We start from the raw sequence: 22041 nt of genomic DNA, 5'->3' as shown, positions 1-22041 counted from the left end.
CCCTAGTGTTTGACTTGAATATTGTCTACATGCTTTAGTAGGTTAATAAATCAACACAATCAGGTGGCCTGGCGCTTGTGCAGGTGCCTCGCAGCTCCTGGGCTGAACTCCCAGCTGGAGCTAGGGCGCCCTCTACAGGGAATCTGTGTTCTTTCCCCCTTTTAAAGTCCTGGTGCTTAAGCCAGTTGTGGTCTCGTATGCTTGGTACTGCCCTTTCTTCTGGAAGACTTTACCATGAAAAACAGGCTGTGAGATAATAATGTAGATGTTATTGTCCTTAAGGTGGAAAGCCCAGCGCATCTCCATTAATAATTGGAAGCACGTGATCATGAAGATGAGTTAAGGCTTAACTGAACCCCTTTAACCACACGTGCACAGGTCTGAGTCAAGAGAAGGCCTGTTCTGCATATTATCTTCCCCAGCATAAATGGACTAAAACCAATTTTCATTTGCTACAATTTCCCAGTTTCATAAATATTCAGGAAACAAAAGAAAACATTTTCACAATAACCCTTTTTATTGAAATGCCAATTGAATTGCACTTCCTCTCTTTTTTAAAACTTTTTTCCCCAACACCTTCATAAACCATTGCTCTCCCTGTACAAAAAGCCCATCTTGACCAGTGTCAAAACAGGAGCTCGTCTTTGCCTCCACATACATTCCACTGTCCAGCTTCTGGCAGCCTCATTTTACCCTTGTGCTTCAGTTTGCAGTTTTATGAAACCTTTAAAATCCATCAGCCATTTTTCCCAAATTTATCACAAAGCAATACAAAAATCCTTAGGTCTTGCAGGAATACAGTAATCCCAATATATGACAAATGCAGTCCCATATTTACAAAAGTACTTTTCTTTATTTTACAGGGTATTTATGCACTGAAGAAATTTAATTTGTTCCTGTATACATCTCCATGAGCACTGCAGAAAAGCATGTAAAAGTGAACACTACACTCAAATCAACTTAGTGTTGCCCGGACTCTCATTTCCTTAAAGCCTGTCCGCCCTATATCTCCATCATCACCTGTTAGCAGTCAATACAAAGTGGCACTTGTTTCATTAATTGACCTTTGAGGTAGGTAAATTAAGAGATTTACTTGCATGGTCACTTGTTATCCAAGACCAGCATAATTCTGAATGCAATGAAGCTGCCCCCTGCACCTGTGTGAGTGGTTTTTGGGTAAAGATGAAACATTGAAACTAGTAAAATCTGGAATGTTACAACTTAATGGAGAACTTTTTTGTTCTGGTGGAAAACAGAATCATAAATTCCCTTCCAAGATCCTCATCTAATTCATCAAGGGATTCATTAGCAAGTTGTGGTTTATTTGAAAAATATTTTTAATTGATATTAAGTTTAGTAGATTTTTAATTTTTAAGCCTTTTTAAAATAATTTTAAATTGAAGAAACTTTTGTCAAACCATTTCTGTAAGCAGTGTTCAATAATAAGGTGTTTTTTTAGCATTCCTTTGATTGGCATGTTTAAATATTAACAAAAAACATGCTTTGCCGCAGACATCTCTCCCCCCAAAATCTAGCTCGTTACAACACTCCCAGCCTTCACTCCTTCTCCGTCAGTGTCTACAGCTGCCCTCTCTCCCTCACACACGATTTTATCCATGGAAAGAAATGGCTTCAGGGACTGGAGAAGATGTGGGTGGACTACTTTTCACTGAACAGGAAAAGCTTTTTTCCCCACCCCAAATTCCAATGTTTTATATAGACCAGTATATATTTTCCATTGTAGATATAAAGGAAGCAATTTATTCAAAAAACATTTATACAATTATTTATAATTGTATAAAGAATACAATGTAATCCTGCCACAGACAACAAATACCTAAACTTTGTTTTCCAGTGATAAAGTAGATGGAGCATTTGGCTCAAATTTGCAACAAAAAAGGGATTTGGGTCACTAGTGGTCAACAGTGTGGGGCAAGAACCTCTTACTAACCTTCTAGACAACTCTGTGGTTCAGAGACTGAAGGTGTCCCGTCTAACCCTAGCACAGCTCTTGAAGAACGCTTCTCCCTGCGTTTGCTGAAGAGGTGGTGGCACAGATACCTCCGGGGACTAACTGCACAGTCCTGCAGAGCAGCCTGGTAGATAATACTGTTGCTCCACCACACAGTGTCGCGCGAGTCCTACAGATTCTCCTGCCTGCCCGTACGCAAGACCGGCCTGCATCCATCCAAACGTTGCCCACCGCCCAGGGCATTCAAAAGCAGAGGACCTGGAAGGGCAGGGAGGCACTGTGGAAAGTGCTTGAAAAAGTAAGATATAATTTTTCATATATATTTCTAGTTATATATTCATATATTTTTAAATAAATACTTTTACGGCTAGAATTAGTTTCATTGCAATACTAATTTCTAAAAATCCATTTCTGAAAATAAAAATGAGCTGTTAACTTTTAAAGGAAAACCATGCTGTTTCTTGCAGTGATTTGTTTTATGTTGCATAGATGAGAGTTAGGAGATATCAGTGGAGCATAAGCAAAAACCAACTCATTGTTGCAGAGAGGAAATTGTTTATCAAAACGGGTCTGATGGCCATAAAAATGAATGCCTCTATGGACTGGTAACGGGTGAGTTTTAACATACAGCTAGCCTTCTGTATCACGTCTTACCTTGAACTCAAGACCAGGTATAAATAACACATTTTCATTACATTTGTTCTTAAAAAAAACTGTCAACTAGCCAGAATATAGGTGTGGCGGGGTGCTGAAGCCACACAGCTCAGAGTTCCAGCGTGAAACCTTCAGACACCAAGTTGTTTTATATGCCAGCCTAGACACAGCACACAGTCATTGCTTTGACGTCTTCTTGCAAAACAAACTCCTTACCGATTTACTGCTCTCAACAGCAGTGTAGTAGTCCTTAAGGCCCTTATCCATTAAAACTGCTCTGCAGCTTAATGACATTTTCTCCACGTGTCGTCTCAGCTTAAACAGGCATCACTCTTTTACTAAACACAAAGTTATTAAAAAGCAAGTTTTAACTCCCCGAATGAAGCACAGTCTCCAAATCAAAGAAAAAGAAAAAACGTTACAGGTGTTTCCACTGCGGGGACTGCAAACATCCTGGATGCAAAAAGAGGCAACTTCAGCTGTTCTTTTTTCTCCATTTTTGGAAGAAAAAAAAAGATCTCAACTTAGAAAGTAGAGAGACCTTAACAAGAGTGCAGGTAAACAAAAAGGTATCTTAAAAACCAGAGATTAAAATAGAACGAAAGAAAAACGTGGCGCAAAATCCCAGACAACATTCCAGATCCCAGCCAGGCGTGCGATTTGCCCGCTTCCTGGGGCCACTCTGCCCGTCTGTCCCTCGAGTCTGTCTCCTGTTCCTCAGCAGAGAAGACCAGCCTGCTACCCAAACGACCTGACCGCTCATTGCGTTTCTCTCCCTCTTCTTTACATGATCTGCGAGACCGCGCCGAAGGTCCTTCTCTGCTGGAGCCATCGCTGCACTGGTGTCACCGGAACTCGTATATGGGAGCACTGTGTTCGGGAACATGCGTGAGATTCAAGGACTGGTACCTGTGTGAGCGGAGAATGGAAGGCGTCAGCCAAAGGCAGGTCAGCATTCCAGCAAGAATAACTCCGGCTAATACACATTCACTGAGTTTCATGAACCAGTGATAAAACTGGACATTACGTTATTAGTCATGCAGTTGTTTAAGACTCAGCTCTCCAGCAATGATTCCTCTCCCTTCCTGGGAAACAGCGACATGTGGACATACCACTCCCACAAAACCATCTGAGAAATTAGATGCACTAAAATCTACACAGTACCTGGCAGAAGAGTAAGCACTGACTGAGGTTACTGCAATCCTGCATGTTCTTCGCAGGGAAAATCAAAGTCCACTGCTTTCTTTAATGTTTCTTTTCCCAGAATGTCATCTGAACAGCAAATTCAGTTCACTATCACAACACCCTTTTAAAACAACCAACTCAGAAGCAAGTTAAGAATACTTTACGGAGAGGTCTCGCTCGTAAACGACAATGTGAACGTGACGGAGAAAAACGTCAGGTTTCATTCCTACCATTCTGAACTTCTGTGATAGTAATAGCCCTCAATGGTAGCTGTGGATTTCTGAAAGCAGATGTAATAAAACCCTGCAAAGGAAGCACCACTGATGTCCTTGATTGTGTGATCTGGGACTAAAAACTGCTCCTGTGGGAGGGTGAGAACAGATAATAAGAGAATTAAGAGCACTGGACACAGGGAAGGAAAACTGCACATGTCTTTGCAACTCTGAAAGACCTTCCAAGTTGTCATTCCCAGGTGACAGAGTTTACAAATCCCATCATATTGTGTGGACCGTACAACAGTAAACCATTTCTTCTGAATTATCAATAAGGAGGCAGATCAGTGCATCGGAAACAGTACCTTCTGATTATTATCCCTGCAACAATACTTATACATGTTTGAGAACAGCAACACATTCTTTCATTTCTGACCGAAAAATCCTAACCTGGTCACAAAAAACCTTACTTGAAGTACATTTTGTATTTAAAAACTAAATTCAGTTTTGCAATCGGCATAGCTCAAATGTTTGAGAAGACATCCTGCTTGGTTTCAGCTTTTTATTCTATCTTTACTGCTTGAAAACTACTTGAAAACTAAAAGGAAAATGCTACTGCTTTTCCAAAGCAAATAACTTATAATAAAAAACAATCCCAAAGAAACAACTTTAAATAAACGGTCTCACCTTCCACCTCATGAAGACATAGTCACTGTTTTTCAGCTCTTCATAATCAAAATCATCAGAGTTAAATGTTTTTGCATACTGATAAAAAGCTTGGAACTTGCCCTGAGGAGAGAGAAAAAATAGTTTTGAAAAAAAAAATACAACATTGTTCCCAGCAAGCTGCACAAGTTAAAATTATATTTATTGAAAGTGAGAAATGTGGTATTTTGCATGCAGGTTTGCTTGTGCAGCACACTACAGTAGTTCATCTATTTGTCAAAAAATCTAATTAGTGAACCAGTCATTTACATTTATCACAAAACTCAGCTGTACTGGACTTGATACAGAACTAAGACTCTAAATTGATTTGAGCAGGGGATCTTTGTTTATACCCAATGTTTGCGATCAACATCTTCGTCTGCATCCCATTTCCGTGTTAAAAAGGGGCGTTTCTTGCTGATGATTTCTCCAGCGAAGAATGTAGTAAGTGTTGGGTACTCCTGTGAGGAAAAATAAAAGTAAAAAAGACAACTGATGGGGAAAAAAGAAACAGCTGTTGTCTTATGTCTTTCAGGTCAAAGACGGGTTGTCAATGAGCAATGGGGTTTAGCTACAAATATGCTTAAACAATTTGTTTTGTGATGAAGGGGCATCTTATAAAGCAACAATCCACTAATAGCTGAACTCAGAATCTCCCAACCAACTTCCAAATATTAGTTCAGCACACTGGATATTGCCCCAGTAATGGATCAGCCAAGTCCATATTCATTTAGCCTTCCAAAACTTCACCTCGATCTTAATACCAGCACCCCTCATATAGCAGCCAATACTCTCCTCTATGGGCTACTGATGCTCACAGAACACAGCCCCTCCTGGAACAGCAGCTCTTCCTCTGAACCACCCCACCGACAGGTGAGGTATGTTTAACAGCAAAAAAAGTCACCGTAAAAATGGAGCCCCAGTGAAAGGAACTGCACATCAATCAGATCTGAGTAAAACCCTGTATGGCAGAAGTCTGAATGAGAACAACTGCTGCTACTGAATAAATATAACCAAGGCTGCAAGTTCCAGATGACGCAGAAATGCAACCTTAACCCGCCAGAAATACTTATCAACTGTGAAAAAGAGAAAACCAGAGAACTGGCACAAGCGACAACAAAGGAAGCAGAAACGTGAAGGTACCAGCTCGGCAGGTGTAAATCTCCCTTCAAACTGAACACCACAACACTCCCGTGAGCCACAGCTGTCTGAATCTCACCTCTGTCAGTCCTTTGATCTTAAGGTACCCGCACAAGTACGAGTCTTCCATCGTAACGTGCTGTCAAGGCAAAAAATGACAATATCGTCATGACAGCCAGTTCGGAGCATTACAACACGGTCTCAGATTTGAACTACCTGACTAAACAGCGGCATTGTTTTTAAATATTTGAAGCATGAGTCAAACACTGTTTCAATGTGAATCATCGGGGCTCCAACAGTTCCAACTTCCATCGGAGTCTAATTACTGGTGCTCAGAACCTACATACCTAGTGAGGCAAGGAATGACAGGCCCTCACTGCAGCCCCTGCTGCTTCTGCAGACCTACTTTGTAATTGAGGCTAAAAATCCAGTTTTTCTAAGCCAAGTGTGACACTTGAGACAATTTTAATTAACCCAGCTTCCGACACTAAAAACCCTTCCTCTGAGAGTGACTGCACAAGAAGAAAAGTGTATAATTTACCTTCAGCAGCACACATTTCACAAATTGATGTGTTGCAATATCATGTGCGCATGTTGTAGAGGAATGGTGAGCTTTAATAATAATAATGCAAACAGGTAAAGGTTTATTCCCCGCTGAAAACCGAAGAAAAGAAACAATGTTTCGGCCGTGGAGCCTTCTTCGGGTGACACCTGAAAAAGGCTGCACAGCCGAAACGTTGTGTTTCTTTTCTTCCTCTTCAGCATGGAATAAACCTTTACCTGTTCCTTTGCAGCCTACGCATGCTGAGCTGACGCAGCTATTATTAAAGTAGTTCAAGTAGGTAATGTGACTGAAATGCCACATCATTGCCGGGCAAAATACAAGCACCTTTGCTGGACCAGTTTCACAGAGTTCATTTTAACCTCCTATAAAACTCTCACAGTCCGAGGTACACTTTGTATGTGACAAGGATCACGTCATTTACAGCGCAGGTCTGGCTGCTGTGACGACTATGAAGAGGGCAACTGAGGATCTGGATGTCTTCAGTGACTGTTGTGCTTTTGGTACCAAGCCTAACCTGAAAAGCATAAGCCTTAGAACCTCCAATATTGTTGTATTTAACACTTATAAATTATTTTAAGTCAAACAACACAGTCCTAGGAGGTTAGAAATTGCTACAGTCGACTTTTTACTGGGGCTGTTCGAGCTAAGAAGAAGTTCTCAATAAAACTGAAACAGTGAAAGATTGAAAACAAAAACACCACAATCCACCTCGATAACACCACAGGGATAAGAACGATTTCAACACAACTTAATGTGAGATTGATCTCAACTGAGAAACGCGTCTACAAGTTTTTAGTTAATCACCTCCCCAGTGATATTAATACGTCTATGATAATATTACGTCGTTTTACTGGCCAGATTGTATGTTAGTCGATGACACTAGGCTCCGGTATAAATACTCTTCGTTTCTTACTTACCTGCAAAACAACCTCGACATCGTACGAATTCCCTTTGCTCTTCTGGTGTCCGCGGAACTTGGAGCCGCTGTACAGGAGCGAGGTGGCGACACCCGGCTGCTGCGTGTTGATTGGGGGAGGCGGGATAAGCGAGGCCGAGGCTATAAAGGCCGCACAGGCGGTACTGCAGCACTCGGTCCGGACCGGCATGTTTATCACGTCTGAAGGTCGCCCCAGCTATGGCCGACGTACGCCACAGAGACGGTAACAAAAAGGGGACAGGGGGAGAACTGTCGAGGCGGCTCACCGACTCACGAATTCTCCCCAGCCGCCGAGAGATGCGCTACCAGGGTCCCAGCAAACAGTAGGGACCTCAACGCAGCACCACGCAGCAACATCCCGCCAGCCTATTGGCCAGGGGAGCGCACCTGGCAAAGAAACCGCCGCTCATTGGATGGCCTTCTGAAATGCATTTTGGGACTTGTAGGTCTTCTAGCCCCGATCTGTAGTTTTTCCTCCGTTCTCCCGCAGTCGAACTCCACCTCCCATAACCCACCTCAGTGACCTTCGGACTGTTTCCGCCCCGTTCCTCAGGTTTCCCAGCGGCCATTGGAGAGCGTGTCCGAGGAGCAGTGACGCGCTTGAGGTCACTGACATGGCGGCGCCCATGCGGTTGAGCAGGTTATGACTGACCCTGGGAATGCGATTCTTTAAAGGGGAACACGTCCAAAAACACCATTAAAATATATGTGTATTGATTGCCGGGTAACTAGGATTCGATAATGCAGTGTGATAATGCATAATTTAATCAAGTGTCATAAGTCCCTATGACATGCTTTAATGCTTTGGTTACCCTGCAAAAGCGCATGAAATCGATTTGAGGTCGTGATTCCCGAAATAAGAAGAATCTGTCAGAGAGATGTTGCGGGGTCTGGCCCGGTTGTGCAGGAGAGGCGGCACCGCTGTCCAGTCACCGTGCGGCTGTGTCGCTGCAAGCTCGCCGGCATACTCTACTGCGACCCCGGGTAAGAGCCGGGTTCTGCCCGGCGTGTGGGAACTCGTGTCGCTTTGTTAGTCAATCGCTGATTCCGATGTAATTGCACAACAAGCTGGATGCCCGTAATGCGGCAAATGTATTCTTGTGTTCCGTTCTTACACAACCATGGTGACGTCTCTAGGTTAGATCATGAAAATACATTCTCTCTGTTTTTAATTGCCCGGTTCAATCAGATATTCGTATTTGCTTGTATCCACAGGGAGGAAGAAGTTCTACCAGGACGTCAGTATTTCACAAGGACAAGGTGCGGTATGAAACACATCCTGTTTTTTTCCTGAGGTAGACTGTAACAGATAACAGTTTTGTTTTAATATTGTGTCTCCTTTTTGTATTTATGACGATTCAATAAAAACTAAAAAAGAAAGAAAGAAACGACAGCAAGCCGTTTGGCTGATCTTGCCCGTCTCCAGCAGAGCTGTATTTGTCTTGTATTTTGTATTGTTCTGCAAGTGGATAAGTGTGTGAAACAGTGTCTCAGTGCTCCGCTGTGGTGAGGAATGTGCAGACGAGGTCCGGATCGGCTCAGGCTGAGTGATGTGCCGTGCTGTTCAGCGCCCGGTCTCCTGCGCCTGCAGGTGGGCTGTTTGAGATAAACCTGGACCGCGGGAAGCTGAAGACCCCGGGAGGGAAGTTGTTCACAGTGCCCAGCGAAGTCTTGGCAGTTGCCGTGGCGACGGAGTGGGATTCCCAGAAGGACACTCTCAAGTTCTACACGATGCACCTGGTAGGAACCTCAGCTCGCAGCGGGCAGCGTGTGGGGCCTGTGTCCTGAGAGTCCTGTCCAGGGTGTATCCCCCACTGTGGCCACTGCCTGCCGGGATTTGCGTATTAACCTCTGGAGTCAGAAAACCATCAGCCACTTGTGTACTCATTTAGTTTCCACTGGGTTCTTTTGTATGATCGGAAGCCAAAGAAATCCCCGAAAGGAACCATTCTGGTTTATTCCAAAGGGAATAAACTCTTAATTCTAATTAGGACAATATTCCAGCATTCAGGAACCCGAATCTCTGGAAGTTTCTCTTGAGATGTTGAAGGGCTGAGGTAACAGGCCCCGCTCTGTCTCTCCCAGACCACACTGTGCAACACGGCTCTGGACAACCCCACTCAGAGGAACAAGGAGCAGGTGATCACAGCCGCGCTCAAGTTCCTGGAGACCGACACCGTCTGGTGAGTCGGGAGTGGCCGAGCTGCGCACTTTCCCTGGCACTCGGCACCATGGGGTGGGCACAGGCTGTGCCAGTCAAAAGGCAGGCTTGGGGTGGAAGAAATTTATCTGAGCCTGTAATTAGGGTCCCTTTCCTCTTCCCTTGAAACCACTCTTTTGCCAGCTGTCTGTGTTCATGGTCATTTCCGTTGTTTTGCTTTACTGTGTCAAGGGAGCAATCTGGCGCAGACTTCAGACTCTTACTTTGCTGCCTAGTGTTTGTGTTCAGATCCCTGTGACAGGGGCTGGCTCCTGAGCTGCGGGTGATGGTTGTTTCACTGGTTTCTTTCTGCCTCCGGGCAGCTATAGGGTGGAGGAGCCCCCAGGGCTGGTGGAGCTGCAGAACAACGAGTGGGACCCCGTACTGGACTGGATTGAAAAGAGGCAAGTCTAGAAAGAGCTGCAGAGCTCAGGAGTGAAGAACATTAGAGCATACAGTGCAGGGTCAGGGCAGGTTTGTAACTAGTTTTAGAATAGAAATAAACATAACTAGATTTTGATGAGGCAACCGTGGATTTGTTTTAATTGCATAACAGATACAGCAGCGGTCTTTAACCCAGCTTCTGGAGAACTACATTGTTTTCTAGCTTTGATAGCATTCCAGAATTCTCCTACAGGAATTTATCATTTGCTAATGATTAGCCAATCATTTTGACACCTTTTAAACTAGAATACAGCAGGACTTCACAGGACGGTGGTTGTATTCTGAAAACTGTCCATCAATTAGCTGTGTCACTGACACCTTTCATATGTGTATGTGTGCTGTCCTGACACCTGATTACCACCACAGACCTGAGCTCGTTACTGATTGTTTTCCTCACAGGTATAATGTTGTGATCGGCTCCTCCTCCAGCATTATGGGCCCTTTGATCCCTAAGGAGACGAAGGCCACTTTCCGACAGCACCTGGCCTCCTACAACTTTTGGGCTCTGATAGGTACGGCTGGGAGCGCTGCCACAGTCTGTCTGTGTAAAACCAGTCACCGCTGAAAACACCCAACATCTGTCGGTCGAATTACATGCAATCATTTAGTATGAGAAGCAGGTACACATTGTCATAGATCCTTGTTTTCTTTAAAAAAAGGTAGAACACTTGCAATAATTTGCGTGTGCGTGTCTAAAACTCCTGTAGCTGGGGAGAAAGCGTAATTGTAGTTTTTAAATCCGTTCAGGAAGTGATCATTCCTGTGCCCGTCCACCCTGTCTGAACTTTGTGCTTTGTCCCTCAGGGCTAGAGTTTGTGATCGCGCAGCTCAAGTCTCTGGTGTTGTCTTTTGGGCTGATTGACAGACATCTGACTGTAGAGAAGGCTGTGCTGCTGTCCCGTCTAGAGGAGGAGTACCAGGTGTGTGTGCTGTCCTGACACAGCCTTAAAGAATCCTTGTCGAACAGCATAGCACCACTCTGTGGTTCATATACATATGCATAATGAGAAAGATTAGCTTCCTTGTGTTGTCATTAAGTTTCATATTTAAGTCCTTAGTAGTTTATCCTTAATGACATCATCCATTCTGCTAATGTGCTAATCTAGACTAAGTAGTCATACGTATTGTGTTGTCTGCGTTGTAGGCCAACATACAAGGTACAAATTTATATATAACTATAGGAATCCCATTCTTTAAAGTTCTTTAGAATCTTCGATTAACCTTCATCAGCTCTAAGTGGGGAGGAGAGCAGAGTGATGAATCCAGTTCAGAGAAGGGGTTTATTAGGAGGCCATGATTTGTAAAGGCCTGGGATAAACTTGGCCAGGACACCGGGGTAACACCCCTGCTCTTTTTGAGAAATGCCCTAGGGTTTTCACTGTCCACGGAGAGTTGTAGCGCAGTCCTGCTGCCTGCACTGTGTCCTCAGGACTGCTGTCAAGCCTTGCGAACGGCTGTGTGTCCGTCTCCTCCTCAGATCCAGCGCTGGGGTAATGTGGAGTGGGCCCACGACTATGACATGTACGAGCTCCGTGCCCGCACGGCCGCTGGCACGCTATTTGTGCACCTGTGCTCGGAGAGCTCCACTGTCAAACACAAGCTCCTGCAAGACTGAGGGCCTGGCCATCGACACAGTGCAGCAAGGACACACTCACCACTGTAGGGCCAAGGTCTGTCAGAATGCATCACGAGTTGTACAGGAGTCGTTTTAAGCAAATGCTTGGATCTTTTCGGGAATCACGAGAATCCAGATTTAAGGTTGCATGGATGTTTTTCTTTCTTACAGGAATGTCTCTGATGAATTTGTATTTTATTTCACCATTAAAACACAAATTATGACAAACTTTTTTTTTGTGGAGCTGTTGTTCTGGAGATTACATCTCTAACCTGAAGGTGGCACTGTTGTTTTATCAAGCAGATAGGGAATTAACTGGGAGGGAGAGTTATTTGAAAATGTGCACTGCATCTAACTAAATAAAATTCAAGAGAAGTGAATTACCAGTGATTAAAAGCATCTATTCCCTAACTGGGTGCTTTGTAATCCTTAGTGTCAACGATGCCTATGGGGTACTAGTACCGTAATGCATTCCTAAATGGTCAGTCTGAATAAGAGAAACAGGATTAATTTGTGTTGATTCATTTCCCTGAAGTAAGGTTTTTCTTTTGCTTGTACTTAGTCTGGCACAGACACTAGATATTAAATGCAGGTTAGAATGACCTAGTTTGGCGGGGTACAGGCACTGATTTTGTTTCCAGCCATGAAACTTACTGCAAATCCCATAATCTCCTTAAACTGTGATGTTTCATTATTTTAAATGGAAGATAACCCAATTTTCTCAGAGGTGGGGTATGTTGCTTTTTTATACAAGTGTTTTACACAGTGCACATATTATATATTAAAATAAGAAATGTGGAATTTGTTTAAAAAACACTTGTCTATTTTTACACCCTGCAGGTCCTCTGTTGTCCCTTGTAGGTCCTCTCTGTGTCCTGGTGCTCTCCCAGCATCTTTCCAAGTCCCTTTTCCTTCCTCTGACTGTGCTTCCCAGTCTCTCTCCCTACAGGGCCTCCTGTAGACCCAGGTCATCCAACTGGTCCTTCAGGTAGTCAATATAGTTGTGAATCTCAGAGACACGCTTGCGGTTTCTCTGCACCTCTTGGTTGTGGATCTGATTGAACAGAAAACCATGTTCAAGGCAGTTCTGAGGCATAACAGGAAAGAAAATACCTCTTAAATATGCTGCAATGTGTGCTTTTCTGTCCAGCAATGTGGAGGCCTAGGGCCTTTCTTGGGATATTGTGTGCAATGTGCTTCTGTAAAACAACGCCTTAGGAGAAAGAATAATCCCAATTTATTCTCGGGCTCTAAATTTAAACCTTTGCCCACCTGTGGCTTGCAAATTGTAAATTTAGTCCTTCAGAATGGGTTTCTGTTTGATCGAAGCAAGAAACAAGTGAAAATAAAATTTCGCATCAAGTATAAGGGTTGTCATTTGTGACTGATCGAGAAGTTTTAATGTGATGCAGGCCTGAAACTACCTGGAAGCATGAATTTGCATATGTCTGTGCAAAGCCTGTTGTTCTCTACCAAGGAGATAATACTTTCCACAGTTTATGCTATAAAAACTTAAATCCTCCACCATCAAAGCCCCCATTTTTGCTCCCAGGCCAGTTTGTTCTCTAACCGTGACCCTTTCTGCTTCCGGCTTGTACTTGATGTTCAGACTTAGTCACTGCCACTGCGTAGTCAGAGATGTTATAAAAAAGGAAGGAAAGCTGTGTTGCTCTCCATACGTACAGCTTACTGATTAGAGGACCTGGCCAACATTTACATGGAGGGTTTTAGCAAACTGGTTTGGGTTTGGCATTTGCAATCACTCACTCCCGTTTGTTTTACGAGGTTCCCACTTATTCAGTCGCAAGTTGGCTCGGGTGGTGGTGCTGTGATGTGCTCGCCGCAGGATTTTTACCTTCTCCACCAGCGTGGCGGTCCAGGCATTGATCCGGGTCACCAGCTCGTCCTCGCGGTTATCAATTTTCAGCAGGTGTGTGTCGTGAGAGGCGCTGACTGCGTTGATGACCGTGTCCTTATCCACAAAGAGCTACGGGAGCAGGTTAGAGAGATGTGAGAGAAGAGGTGAGTGCTGGTGTACAGAGCAGACTCGGGGACTGGAGGGAGATTTTAAATCTACTGGCTCTGTCATGTCAGAAATGGTCATAGTTCCTGGTAGGTAATGGGCATCACATTTCCTGTCCTAGTTTCTTGATTTTTGTAACCTAGCTAGTAATGTCCTTTAGCTGCAAAGGTCAGACTTGGTCAAGTAAGACTTGAGTTTGAGAGGCCACCTAACGCTACAGGGAGAGGCGAATTAAGAGGCGGGGCAGGATCGATGATGGGGCCTCTGGTGAAGGGCAGGGGGTGGCCAGTGCCTGGGTACCGACCATGCGCACGTCATCAGGCATATCCTCCTCCAGCTCGTTCTTGGCCACTTTCTCTAATGTTGCTACAGCGATCTCCAGCAGCTTCTCATGGTGGTTGTTCTCTAGGTCTCGGCACTGGGTGAAGGTGAGAGCCCGTTAAGGAAGATTTAATAAACAACCGGGCCTGTAATACTTAGTGCTTTAGTAAATTTAGGGTAGTTCTTGAATACATCCTACTCCTCAGTTAGACTTCTGAGCAATTCCTACAGAAAGTCAATGAGCTTGTTGTGGAGTGAAGATCTTTAGGTCCTTAGTCCAGAAAGGACTGGACTAGATGACATTGAGACTTCAGTGCTACAGTACACCGTTCAGACCAGCATGTGGCCATAGGAAAGGATATATCCCCTGCACCACCTCGATGAACCCGTTCACCATGTCTGAAATGGTCCTCTCAAAGTCCTTGATGATGTCCTGAAACACCAACATATAGCAGAGACCGGTCAGTAATTGAAAAAATTATTCCTAGCAGTAGTACGAAACACGGCTGGATTGAAAGTATGCCAGGGTGTCTGTTCATGTCTCCCTCCATCCTTAAAGCACCAGATCAATCCCCTCGCCCCTGCCGCGGATTCACCATCTCACCTCCAGCTGGTCAACCAGCTGCAACTCCAGGGTCATGAGACAGTCGCAGAGCTGGTTGACCTCCTCACTGCTCTCGGCCAGCCTCGTCTCCAGCAGCCTCGCGTCCGACAGCTGCTGCAGCTCACCGAGTACCTGCGCCAAAACAGAGGAGAGCTGATGTCTGGGTTTCTGTGTGCAGAGGTGAGGCTGTATTTTGCAAGAGCATAGAAGCTGGGGATGCGTTTTGATTCTGTGATCTCCGTCAGCAGCCTGAAGGAAGTTAGACATGGAAATCCCTCCAGCTGCAGCAATGAAGAGCAGGGCACACACAGATATAGCATGGACTGATCTTGCAAGCATGAGGCTACACAGATTAAGTGGTGGGAATGTGGAACAGAGTAATAAACGTCCTCAAAGTTTACTATCCTAGGTAAGAACTGGGTGATGTGGAGAGACTGGAGTCACTGATGATCATTTTTAAAAAGCAGTAAACCTTAAAAAGAAGTTCTGAAAACACATCTTATGTTTCAAACATCTGCACTAAATATGTGTCTTTCAAGTAGCTGTTATAATGAAGGCTGTTGGTTTCTTTGGCCTCTGAGGGGATAAGAAGTGAAATTGTGTTCTGGTGAGCCTGCTGAGGAGGGTGACGAGTCCAGAATGGGCGCTGTCAGAGGATTTGACTGTTGCTTGTCGTCAAGTGGATTGAACAAACAGTCAAATCTAACTGCTTGTGCAAAAGACTTTCTAAGGAACACCCTTAATTAAGCACTGATAAACATTAAATGTTCTCCAAGGATAGGTTGTTTGGATCAGAGTTATACCAAGCTTTTTCATCAGAATTAACTGCAGGGGACTTCATAGTTTACTTAGAAGAATATAGGCCAGTTGCTTTATATTGAATGCCAAGCAGTGAAGCACGGACATTAAGAAAAGCAGAATGGGTGCATTTGTGTCAGAATGCCTGAGGAAAATGTTGTAACTGCCCTGGCCAGCAAAGAACACACACCCACAGGTCCAAACGGCAGCAGTGAAGAGAGGGAAGCTGCAGTATTTCGGACATGGGGTAAGACCAGAAGCTATATTCGAATTGTCAACGGAAACTGAGGCAGAGAAAAACAACCTGAGTGACAAACGTAACATTGTGGGCAAAACTGCCAGTAACCACAGCCCACAGGGCAGCTGAAGAAATAAACAACTGGCTGTGCAGCATCCAGACTGCAGCCCAGTGCTGAACGGGGGAAAGGGCAGATGATGATGGAACACATTTATAGAAACATCCAGGTGTTTATATATTCTCATTTCACACAAGATTTATCTGACAAAACATTAGATAAAAAAATATCCACCTTGTGGATACATTCATTTAATTATTTTATAATCAGACCAAATCTCTGTGTTTATGCCACATGGGTGCAGATCTGGGAAACGGAAAAATACAGTAATTGCTGCGACATCAACACAGCTATTCCATGAGACCCCAGAGGGAGACGAATCTGAGAAGAGCACAAACATAAAATACATTGAGACTGCAGTACGTGCTGTTTTATGACAGACTTCATAAGCATTTCCGATTCAACGACTGTTCCTGAACAGCAGAAATATCTTCATCATTCTTTGTGCAAGGAGGGCATTTTCCACTCCTCGCTAATCAAAAACTCAGTGCAAACGCAGAAGGGATGGATGGCTGGCTTGAATGTGAGCTCCTGCAGGAGCTAGCTCCTTCAGAACCGTGTGCTTTCATTATCTGATGGATTTATAGGAGCTTGTTCCTGTTTTTGAGTTAAACCTAGTGTCTCATCCCCATACGGCAAGGAGAGAAGATTTATGTTTTAGATGCAGTGATGGACACTGTAGATGTTTTATGTTGTTACTGTGTCTGTGTGCATCATGTGCTTTGTTTTATTTGTGGATTGGCCAAGACTTGGCATGATGTGGGGACAAGTATTTCTTAAAGGTTGAGGGTTAAAATTCTTTTTTTTTTCTTGCTTTATATTTCTGTTTGTATTGTAAGGATCCCTCTAAGTGAACTACAACAGGATCCAGAATCCTGATATCTGATGAGAAAATGTTACCCTTTTTGGAGAACTAACCTATGTGATCTCCTGTCCTCCACCAACCCACCTCTCTTCTGCTCTTCTCAAAGGTGGCCACTTTCTGCGCGGCTCTCTCCTGGTTGTCCTTCACGGCATCGTGGACACAGTCGAAGAACGCACTGACGTCTGCCTCTCTCCTCTTATGTTGTGCCAGCCCCACCTCAAACACCTGCTGGCAATACGCCACAAACTGGCTCTTGTAGGTGAGCAGTGGGTTAAGGACTGTGACTTGTTTTACTGGTTAATTTTCAAGAAGAACAAACAAATGTGCTCCATTGTAGTACTGCAGAATGTCTGTCTTGTATATTGTGATATATCTTGTGTTTTGACAGAGCAGTCACAATTAGGAACAAGACAACTTTCATGTGGTAATAGCTATAGTGAACGTAACATTTCTGAAATCCCGAGCTACAACAAAAGTCTTGATTCTGTTCTTAGTAAACATTAAAAATGAGACCTAACATTTGCATACTTCCCTGAGTCTGAATTTCCAGTGTTGACCTGTGCGGGTGGTATTATCCCTTTATTTGGGAATGTTTCGAATGCCCAGCTGGCAGCCGTGTGGCGCGCCTGCAGCAGCAGCAGTATGTGGTGTTGCTGGCAGCATGGCAGCATGGTGCAGCGGCAAGAGGATATGAATCAAGGAGCTGGGCCACTCCAGGCAGGTAGGCCAGCTTGGCCGCCTCGGGGTCCTCCATGAACATGCTGTCGAACAGAAAGGACCCGTTCAGGAACTCCACACAGGCAGCCTGTCAGACAAGACGACATGGGGCTCAGTGAGCATTGGAGGTGTCCTTGATTTTTATTATTACTTGTTTTTGCTGTATTTTGTGCGTTTTCATAGTTATGAAGGTCACTGGGTTCTCTACACGAAGTAAAATGTCTTTGCACCAGGCAAGTTGCATAAACAATGGAATTGAAAAGCTGGCTGGACTTTGTGAGGCTTTTAGATATGAAATGATTATATACCAGTTCTATCTGGATATAAAAAGCCTTTGTTGTTCTTTATTCGTCTATATCAGTTTGAACATAAGCAATTTTACTCGTTTTTGAATGTCAGAAATATTATGTGAGATGGGCACAAAGGGGAGAAAATTAGCACAGGGCATGGTTCTGCGTCCTGCCTGCACTCCTGGGTACCTTGTGCAGCTGCAGCTCCTCCGCCTGCCTGCGCAGCTCTGCCTGCGTCTGCGCCTCCTGCGCCTCGTTCTGCGTCATCTCCTCGATGGCGTATTGGTACTGCACGCAGGCCACCTCGCGCTGCGGCACAAACACACACTCTCAGCGCCAGTCAACACTGCGGCTGTGCCCTTCCTCCTCGTGATGTAGTTCCAGCTTGACCCTTAAATGTACCAGCTTCCAGGACCATCAGTCATGGTCCTGAGATTCTTAGGATCTGCTAATTACTTAAATGATCAGTCCAACATTGACTTAATTAGTTTTACGTCCCCCTTTTTCCAGGTCTTTGGCTATTGAGGATATTTATTTCCCCATGATCCTTGAGGATTACTGTGTGTGACTCAGACAGATTCTATTGGCATCACCCCTGGTGTTGACTAACTGCAGGATCCCCCCAGGCTGATTAACTACAAACCTTAATCCACTTCAGTCACTCGGTTGTTGGGTTAATTTGTCTTAGTTATAGATTTAAGAAATTTAGATCCAGTTCTGACCCTGGAAGGCTGTGATGTATCTACAGAAGCAGTACCTGCAGTGCTGGGAGAGGTGGTTAAATTAGTCCAACTGAGTCAATAACAAGCTGAATTAGCTTATTAAGAGCTGAGCTAGAATGAAAACTACCAGACACACAGATCCTCCAGAACCAGGACTAAACAGCCCTCCTTTAGATACACAAACTATGCCCAAGTGCTTGCAGTTGTTCATGCATGTGGGACCCTGGTCTTCCTGGAGGACAGCTCAGCAGGGCCGTGATACCTGACCAGGTGAGACAGCATGAGGTGACTCACGGTCTGCTCATCCAGCAGCCTGAAGTCCAGGTAGACCAGGTTAGGCAGGTAGGCTGTGATGAAGGTCTTATAGTTTTCATCTTTGTGAACGGGGTTTCCAGCCAAGTTCAGCGTGCGCAGCCTCTTCAACCTCCGCAAGTAAACCACCTACAAAAACAGAGGGAAATGGCAATACAGAAGATGAATTCACAGAATGTTTTTTTGGTTTTCTGCTCTACCTGCAGAGCATATTTTCTGGTGAGGTACAGATGGTTCAGTGTAAGTGTAGTCCTTGTGCATTTTGTCATGCTACTTCACATTTGCTGGATAGGCCTGTCAGTTGCTGAAATAAAGTACCTGGCAAAGTTCTTTCACAGTGAAAGACTTGTCACAAAACAAACTGCATCTCACTTTTGTACGATCACATTTCTTTTTCCCTCTCAAGACAATATTTAAAGCTAAATATTAAAATTTGTACACAAAATAAATGTGAAACAGCTCAGTCCCACTAAACTTTCTTTCTAAATTTAGAATCACCTACCTATTGCGTCCTGCCCTCCTCAAGTACACTATAATTGCCAGTGATGTGTTTTTGTGTCTCCGAATGCAGCTGCAAACCCTGCGATCACCCAGGGGGAGAATGAGGAAGTTTAGAAAGGCTGCCCCAACCCGCCCACTTCAAGCTCACTGCCTTTTAATTGTTTCAGGCACTAAACAGGTGTCTGTCGGGCGTTTGAGTGTGACTTCATTGCCGAGCCTTACGTTGTCCAGCTGGGCCAGGCAGTTATTTCCCAGGGAAAGGACCTGCAGCTGCTGAAGGGAGTCCATATTCTCGATGACGGAGATCCTGTTGTTGTACAGGCTTAGATCCTCCAGCTTCACCAAAGAGTCCAAACCCTCAATCACCTCAATATTGTTGAAAGAGAGGTCTGAGAGAAAAAGCGGTAGAGCTTGTTGGTAAAAGTCACACTGTGAATATTTATTTTAGTAATAACTTTATTTACTTTACAGAGTATATTTCATTGAATGTTATGATGAGGGAAAAGAGGTCCTGTAAAATATGTTCACTTAAACACAAATGAAATAAGTCAGACATTATTTTTGTGGTGTATAACTGTAATGCTACCTCACATTTTGATAGGAGATATTAACGATGGAGAACTTGCATCTCAGTCATAGAGGCTTCTTGACATTCAACTATTCTGACCTTGTCATAAGCTACTGCAAATGAACACAGCAGATAAAATGGAGTTAATTGTATTGCACCTCACCACGGGTCTGGTCTGTAAGTGTCTAATCCTTAAATTGGGATTCCCTGCATCCTGGTACTCTGCTACCTACCAAGCCACACCAGGTTGGTCAGGCAGTCCAGCCCTTCGATCTTCTCAATGATGTTGTTGTCCAGCTGCAGCTTAGTCAACGCGGTGAACTGCCACAGGTGGTCAATCTTCAGGATGTCTGTGAAAAGGCACAAAGAGCAACAGTTTTCCTGAGAAAACAGTCTTCTCAGCTGGTGCTGACATGCAACAGTAAAATCAAAACATAGCCACCAAAAAAAAGGATCAGCAGAATTGCTTTTTTAATGCCCCTCAGACTCCCCAACAGAATGAACATGTAACGCCACTTCGTTGTACTTGTTGTGTGTAATTAACCAGAGTAGAAAGAAGCTCTATGATGGCCTGGAGGTTGCCCTAATAGGGCCTTTGCTAAATAAATCTGCCCAAGGACTCAACAGCTGCATCACATCTAACCAATAATCCCCACGACATCCCCAGCGCCCCCTGGGACTCACTCCTGTAGTCCAGGCGCAGCTGGCACACCTCTCCATACTGGATGCCCTCCTCCTTGGCGATGCTCCCGGCCTGGTCCTGGGGTCCCTGCTCCTCCACGGCCTTCTGAAGCATCTGCTCATCCACCACGCTGGGCTCCACGGTGTCGTACAGCCGGCTCATGCTTTCGTTGGCCCTGTTACTGCTTCTGCCTGCTCCCAGGCAAAAAACACACACACACACAAGCAACTCCTGGAGCGGTTGCATTAAATGATACCACTTTTTAAAGACTGGAAGACAATGAGCTCCACCACCTAATGATTGCTTCACCCATGATAAACAGGCTTCACCTATGAGCATTCTGCCCCACCCCCTTCCCAGAAAAATAAGATCTGTGGCTCTTTAACCAAGAGGATTTGGAACAGAAAGTAAAAGAGACGAGAAGTGTTCGTTTTGGAGTACTGGGAGGATATATGCTGAAAGGTGATAGCTGTTGGACACAGAGGCCTGATGCCACCAAATGGGAGCAGTTTGTGCTTTGCAGTGTGTAGTCTGCCTCTGAGGCCTGACCGCACTGGTGAAATATTAATGCTGTTCAGGTATCAAGATGCTGTGTCTTTGAACTGTGAAGGCTGAGGGACTTTCAGTATCTCAAACAGCTGTCACACAGCGTGGTCAAGGTCTGGTTAACAATCTCACTACTAATTCATGAAGCAGGCAATCCGACTGTACCCAAAATGTCAGTTTGTGCAGCGCTGCACGCCTTCGCTGTAGCTAAATTTGTAGCTAGAGGTCTCTCTGATGCAGGAGAAGGAGACAGATTAGTAGGGGACACAAAGAGATGCAGTTTGAAAATAGGATCCCAAAATACGCCCGGTGTTTAAATGCTAATGCAAACGTTCACGTCTCGTTTAACGGAAGGGAGGCATCTTTGAATTATCATGTTTTACAGAGAAAGGCATCTTAAATTCAAGGTTCCTGTTGTAAAGAGCTACTTTTTCTAGACGGCATTGCAGTGTTTACTCATTCATTACCTACTGAAACGGGAAAAACAACAATATTCGCAATTCACTTCGCAAATAAAATTACAAGCAAGAGAAAACGAGCACAGACATGACGGATTCGACATTTTTAACATGAAGTTATGCATAAATAATAATATAAAATGTATGAATAATACCGATACACATAATATTCTCACGATCAAATTAGTTTATTTCAAAGACTTTAGCAATTAGTGCAGTTTAGTTTTAAAAAAAAAGAATAAGACACCAACATACCAGTTGCAAAGCTAGTAAATCGTAATTTTGAGAAATTAAACTCTTCTCTGAAGACCCGCCTATTGCCAGACGCTTTTCACGTTACTTAGCAACCAAACACTCAACGCATCTAAATTAATTATAAAAACGTATGTAACCTAGGCTTTACAACCTCCGTTTTCCACAATAACTTGTTGATAATCCTTGTAAATAAAATGTTTTTATTTCCACATTTTATTTTTGTAATTTAGGCAAGATTGACAAACGCCTACGCCTATAAAAGATAAAAGCGCCATCAACCCGCCCCCTGCCCCGCCGAGAAGGACGTAGACCTTTACGCACCAATCCGATTGGAGGGTTACATCGCTCTCAGCCAATCAGAACGATTGCTTCGCGCGAGGGCTGGGGTGAACAA

At 44.2% G+C, this 22041-nt stretch overlaps 3 protein-coding genes across 7 annotated transcripts; 1 reads left to right on the top strand and 2 right to left on the bottom strand.

The window, feature by feature from the left end:
• Window positions 1-498: 498 nt before the first annotated feature.
• Window positions 499-7714, bottom strand: gid4 (GID complex subunit 4 homolog). Of its 4 annotated transcripts, none has more exons than XR_001480000.2 (7): window positions 7351-7714; window positions 5948-6007; window positions 5082-5189; window positions 4711-4812; window positions 4042-4172; window positions 2843-3535; window positions 499-2261 (listed from the first exon to the last, which is right to left on the bottom strand). XR_001480000.2 is itself a non-coding variant. In XM_006637226.3 (6 exons), exons 1-6 carry the CDS (start codon window positions 7537-7539, stop codon window positions 3472-3474), a joined length of 654 nt encoding a protein of 217 aa, XP_006637289.1. In that variant the 5' UTR covers window positions 7540-7714; the 3' UTR covers window positions 499-3471. The 4 variants fall into 4 exon arrangements, 2 of the variants coding, with proteins under 2 accessions (XP_006637289.1, XP_069036842.1); XR_001480001.2 differs by having other exon boundaries at window positions 499-2230; XM_006637226.3 differs by having other exon boundaries at window positions 499-3535.
• Window positions 7715-8012: 298 nt separating this feature from the next.
• Window positions 8013-11857, top strand: atpaf2 (ATP synthase mitochondrial F1 complex assembly factor 2). The gene is made up of 8 exons (XM_015360235.2): window positions 8013-8354; window positions 8586-8630; window positions 8962-9110; window positions 9456-9553; window positions 9894-9974; window positions 10414-10526; window positions 10819-10934; window positions 11492-11857. The coding sequence occupies exons 1-8, from the start codon at window positions 8249-8251 to the stop codon at window positions 11627-11629; spliced, it is 846 nt and encodes a 281-aa protein (XP_015215721.2). The 5' UTR covers window positions 8013-8248; the 3' UTR covers window positions 11630-11857.
• On the bottom strand, window positions 11808-21957 carry drc3 (dynein regulatory complex subunit 3). Of its 2 annotated transcripts, none has more exons than XM_069180740.1 (13): window positions 21648-21957; window positions 20391-20582; window positions 19940-20056; window positions 19361-19527; window positions 18620-18766; window positions 17793-17912; window positions 17290-17401; window positions 16681-16856; window positions 14578-14709; window positions 14336-14406; window positions 13957-14080; window positions 13485-13616; window positions 11808-12683 (listed from the first exon to the last, which is right to left on the bottom strand). In XM_069180740.1, exons 2-13 carry the CDS (start codon window positions 20548-20550, stop codon window positions 12573-12575), a joined length of 1569 nt encoding a protein of 522 aa, XP_069036841.1. In that variant the 5' UTR covers window positions 20551-20582; window positions 21648-21957; the 3' UTR covers window positions 11808-12572. The 2 variants fall into 2 exon arrangements, with proteins under 2 accessions (XP_069036841.1, XP_069036840.1); XM_069180739.1 differs by having other exon boundaries at window positions 20391-20579.
• Window positions 21958-22041: the final 84 nt, after the last annotated feature.

The sequence above is a fragment of the Lepisosteus oculatus genome, chromosome 19, assembly GCF_040954835.1.
Source record: "Lepisosteus oculatus isolate fLepOcu1 chromosome 19, fLepOcu1.hap2, whole genome shotgun sequence".
In the NCBI taxonomy this organism is placed as follows: Eukaryota; Metazoa; Chordata; class Actinopteri; order Semionotiformes; family Lepisosteidae; genus Lepisosteus; species Lepisosteus oculatus.
The sequence above is the reverse complement of the archived record's forward strand: the minus strand, read 5'-3'. Positions and strand labels throughout refer to the sequence as shown.

Coding starts and splice junctions, on each gene's coding strand:
- atpaf2 (XM_015360235.2), top strand. CDS start 8,249: ATGTTGCGGGGTCTGGCCCGGTTGTGCAGGAGAGGCGGCACCGCTGTC. Junction 8,631..8,961: donor CAGTATTTCACAAGGACAAG/GTGCGGTATGAA, acceptor CTGCGCCTGCAG/GTGGGCTGTTTGAGATAAAC. Junction 10,527..10,818: donor CAACTTTTGGGCTCTGATAG/GTACGGCTGGGA, acceptor TTTGTCCCTCAG/GGCTAGAGTTTGTGATCGCG.
- gid4 (XM_006637226.3), bottom strand. CDS start 7,539: ATGCCGGTCCGGACCGAGTGCTGCAGTACCGCCTGTGCGGCCTTTATA. Junction 5,190..5,947: donor AGATCAAAGGACTGACAGAG/GTGAGATTCAGA, acceptor TTTTCCTCACAG/GAGTACCCAACACTTACTAC. Junction 4,813..5,081: donor ATGTTGATCGCAAACATTGG/GTATAAACAAAG, acceptor CTCTCTCCTCAG/GGCAAGTTCCAAGCTTTTTA.
- drc3 (XM_069180740.1), bottom strand. CDS start 20,550: ATGAGCCGGCTGTACGACACCGTGGAGCCCAGCGTGGTGGATGAGCAG. Junction 19,528..19,939: donor GACCAACCTGGTGTGGCTTG/GTAGGTAGCAGA, acceptor TTTTTCTCTCAG/ACCTCTCTTTCAACAATATT. Junction 14,081..14,335: donor ATCGAGGTGGTGCAGGGGAT/ATATCCTTTCCT, acceptor ACGGGCTCTCAC/CTTCACCCAGTGCCGAGACC.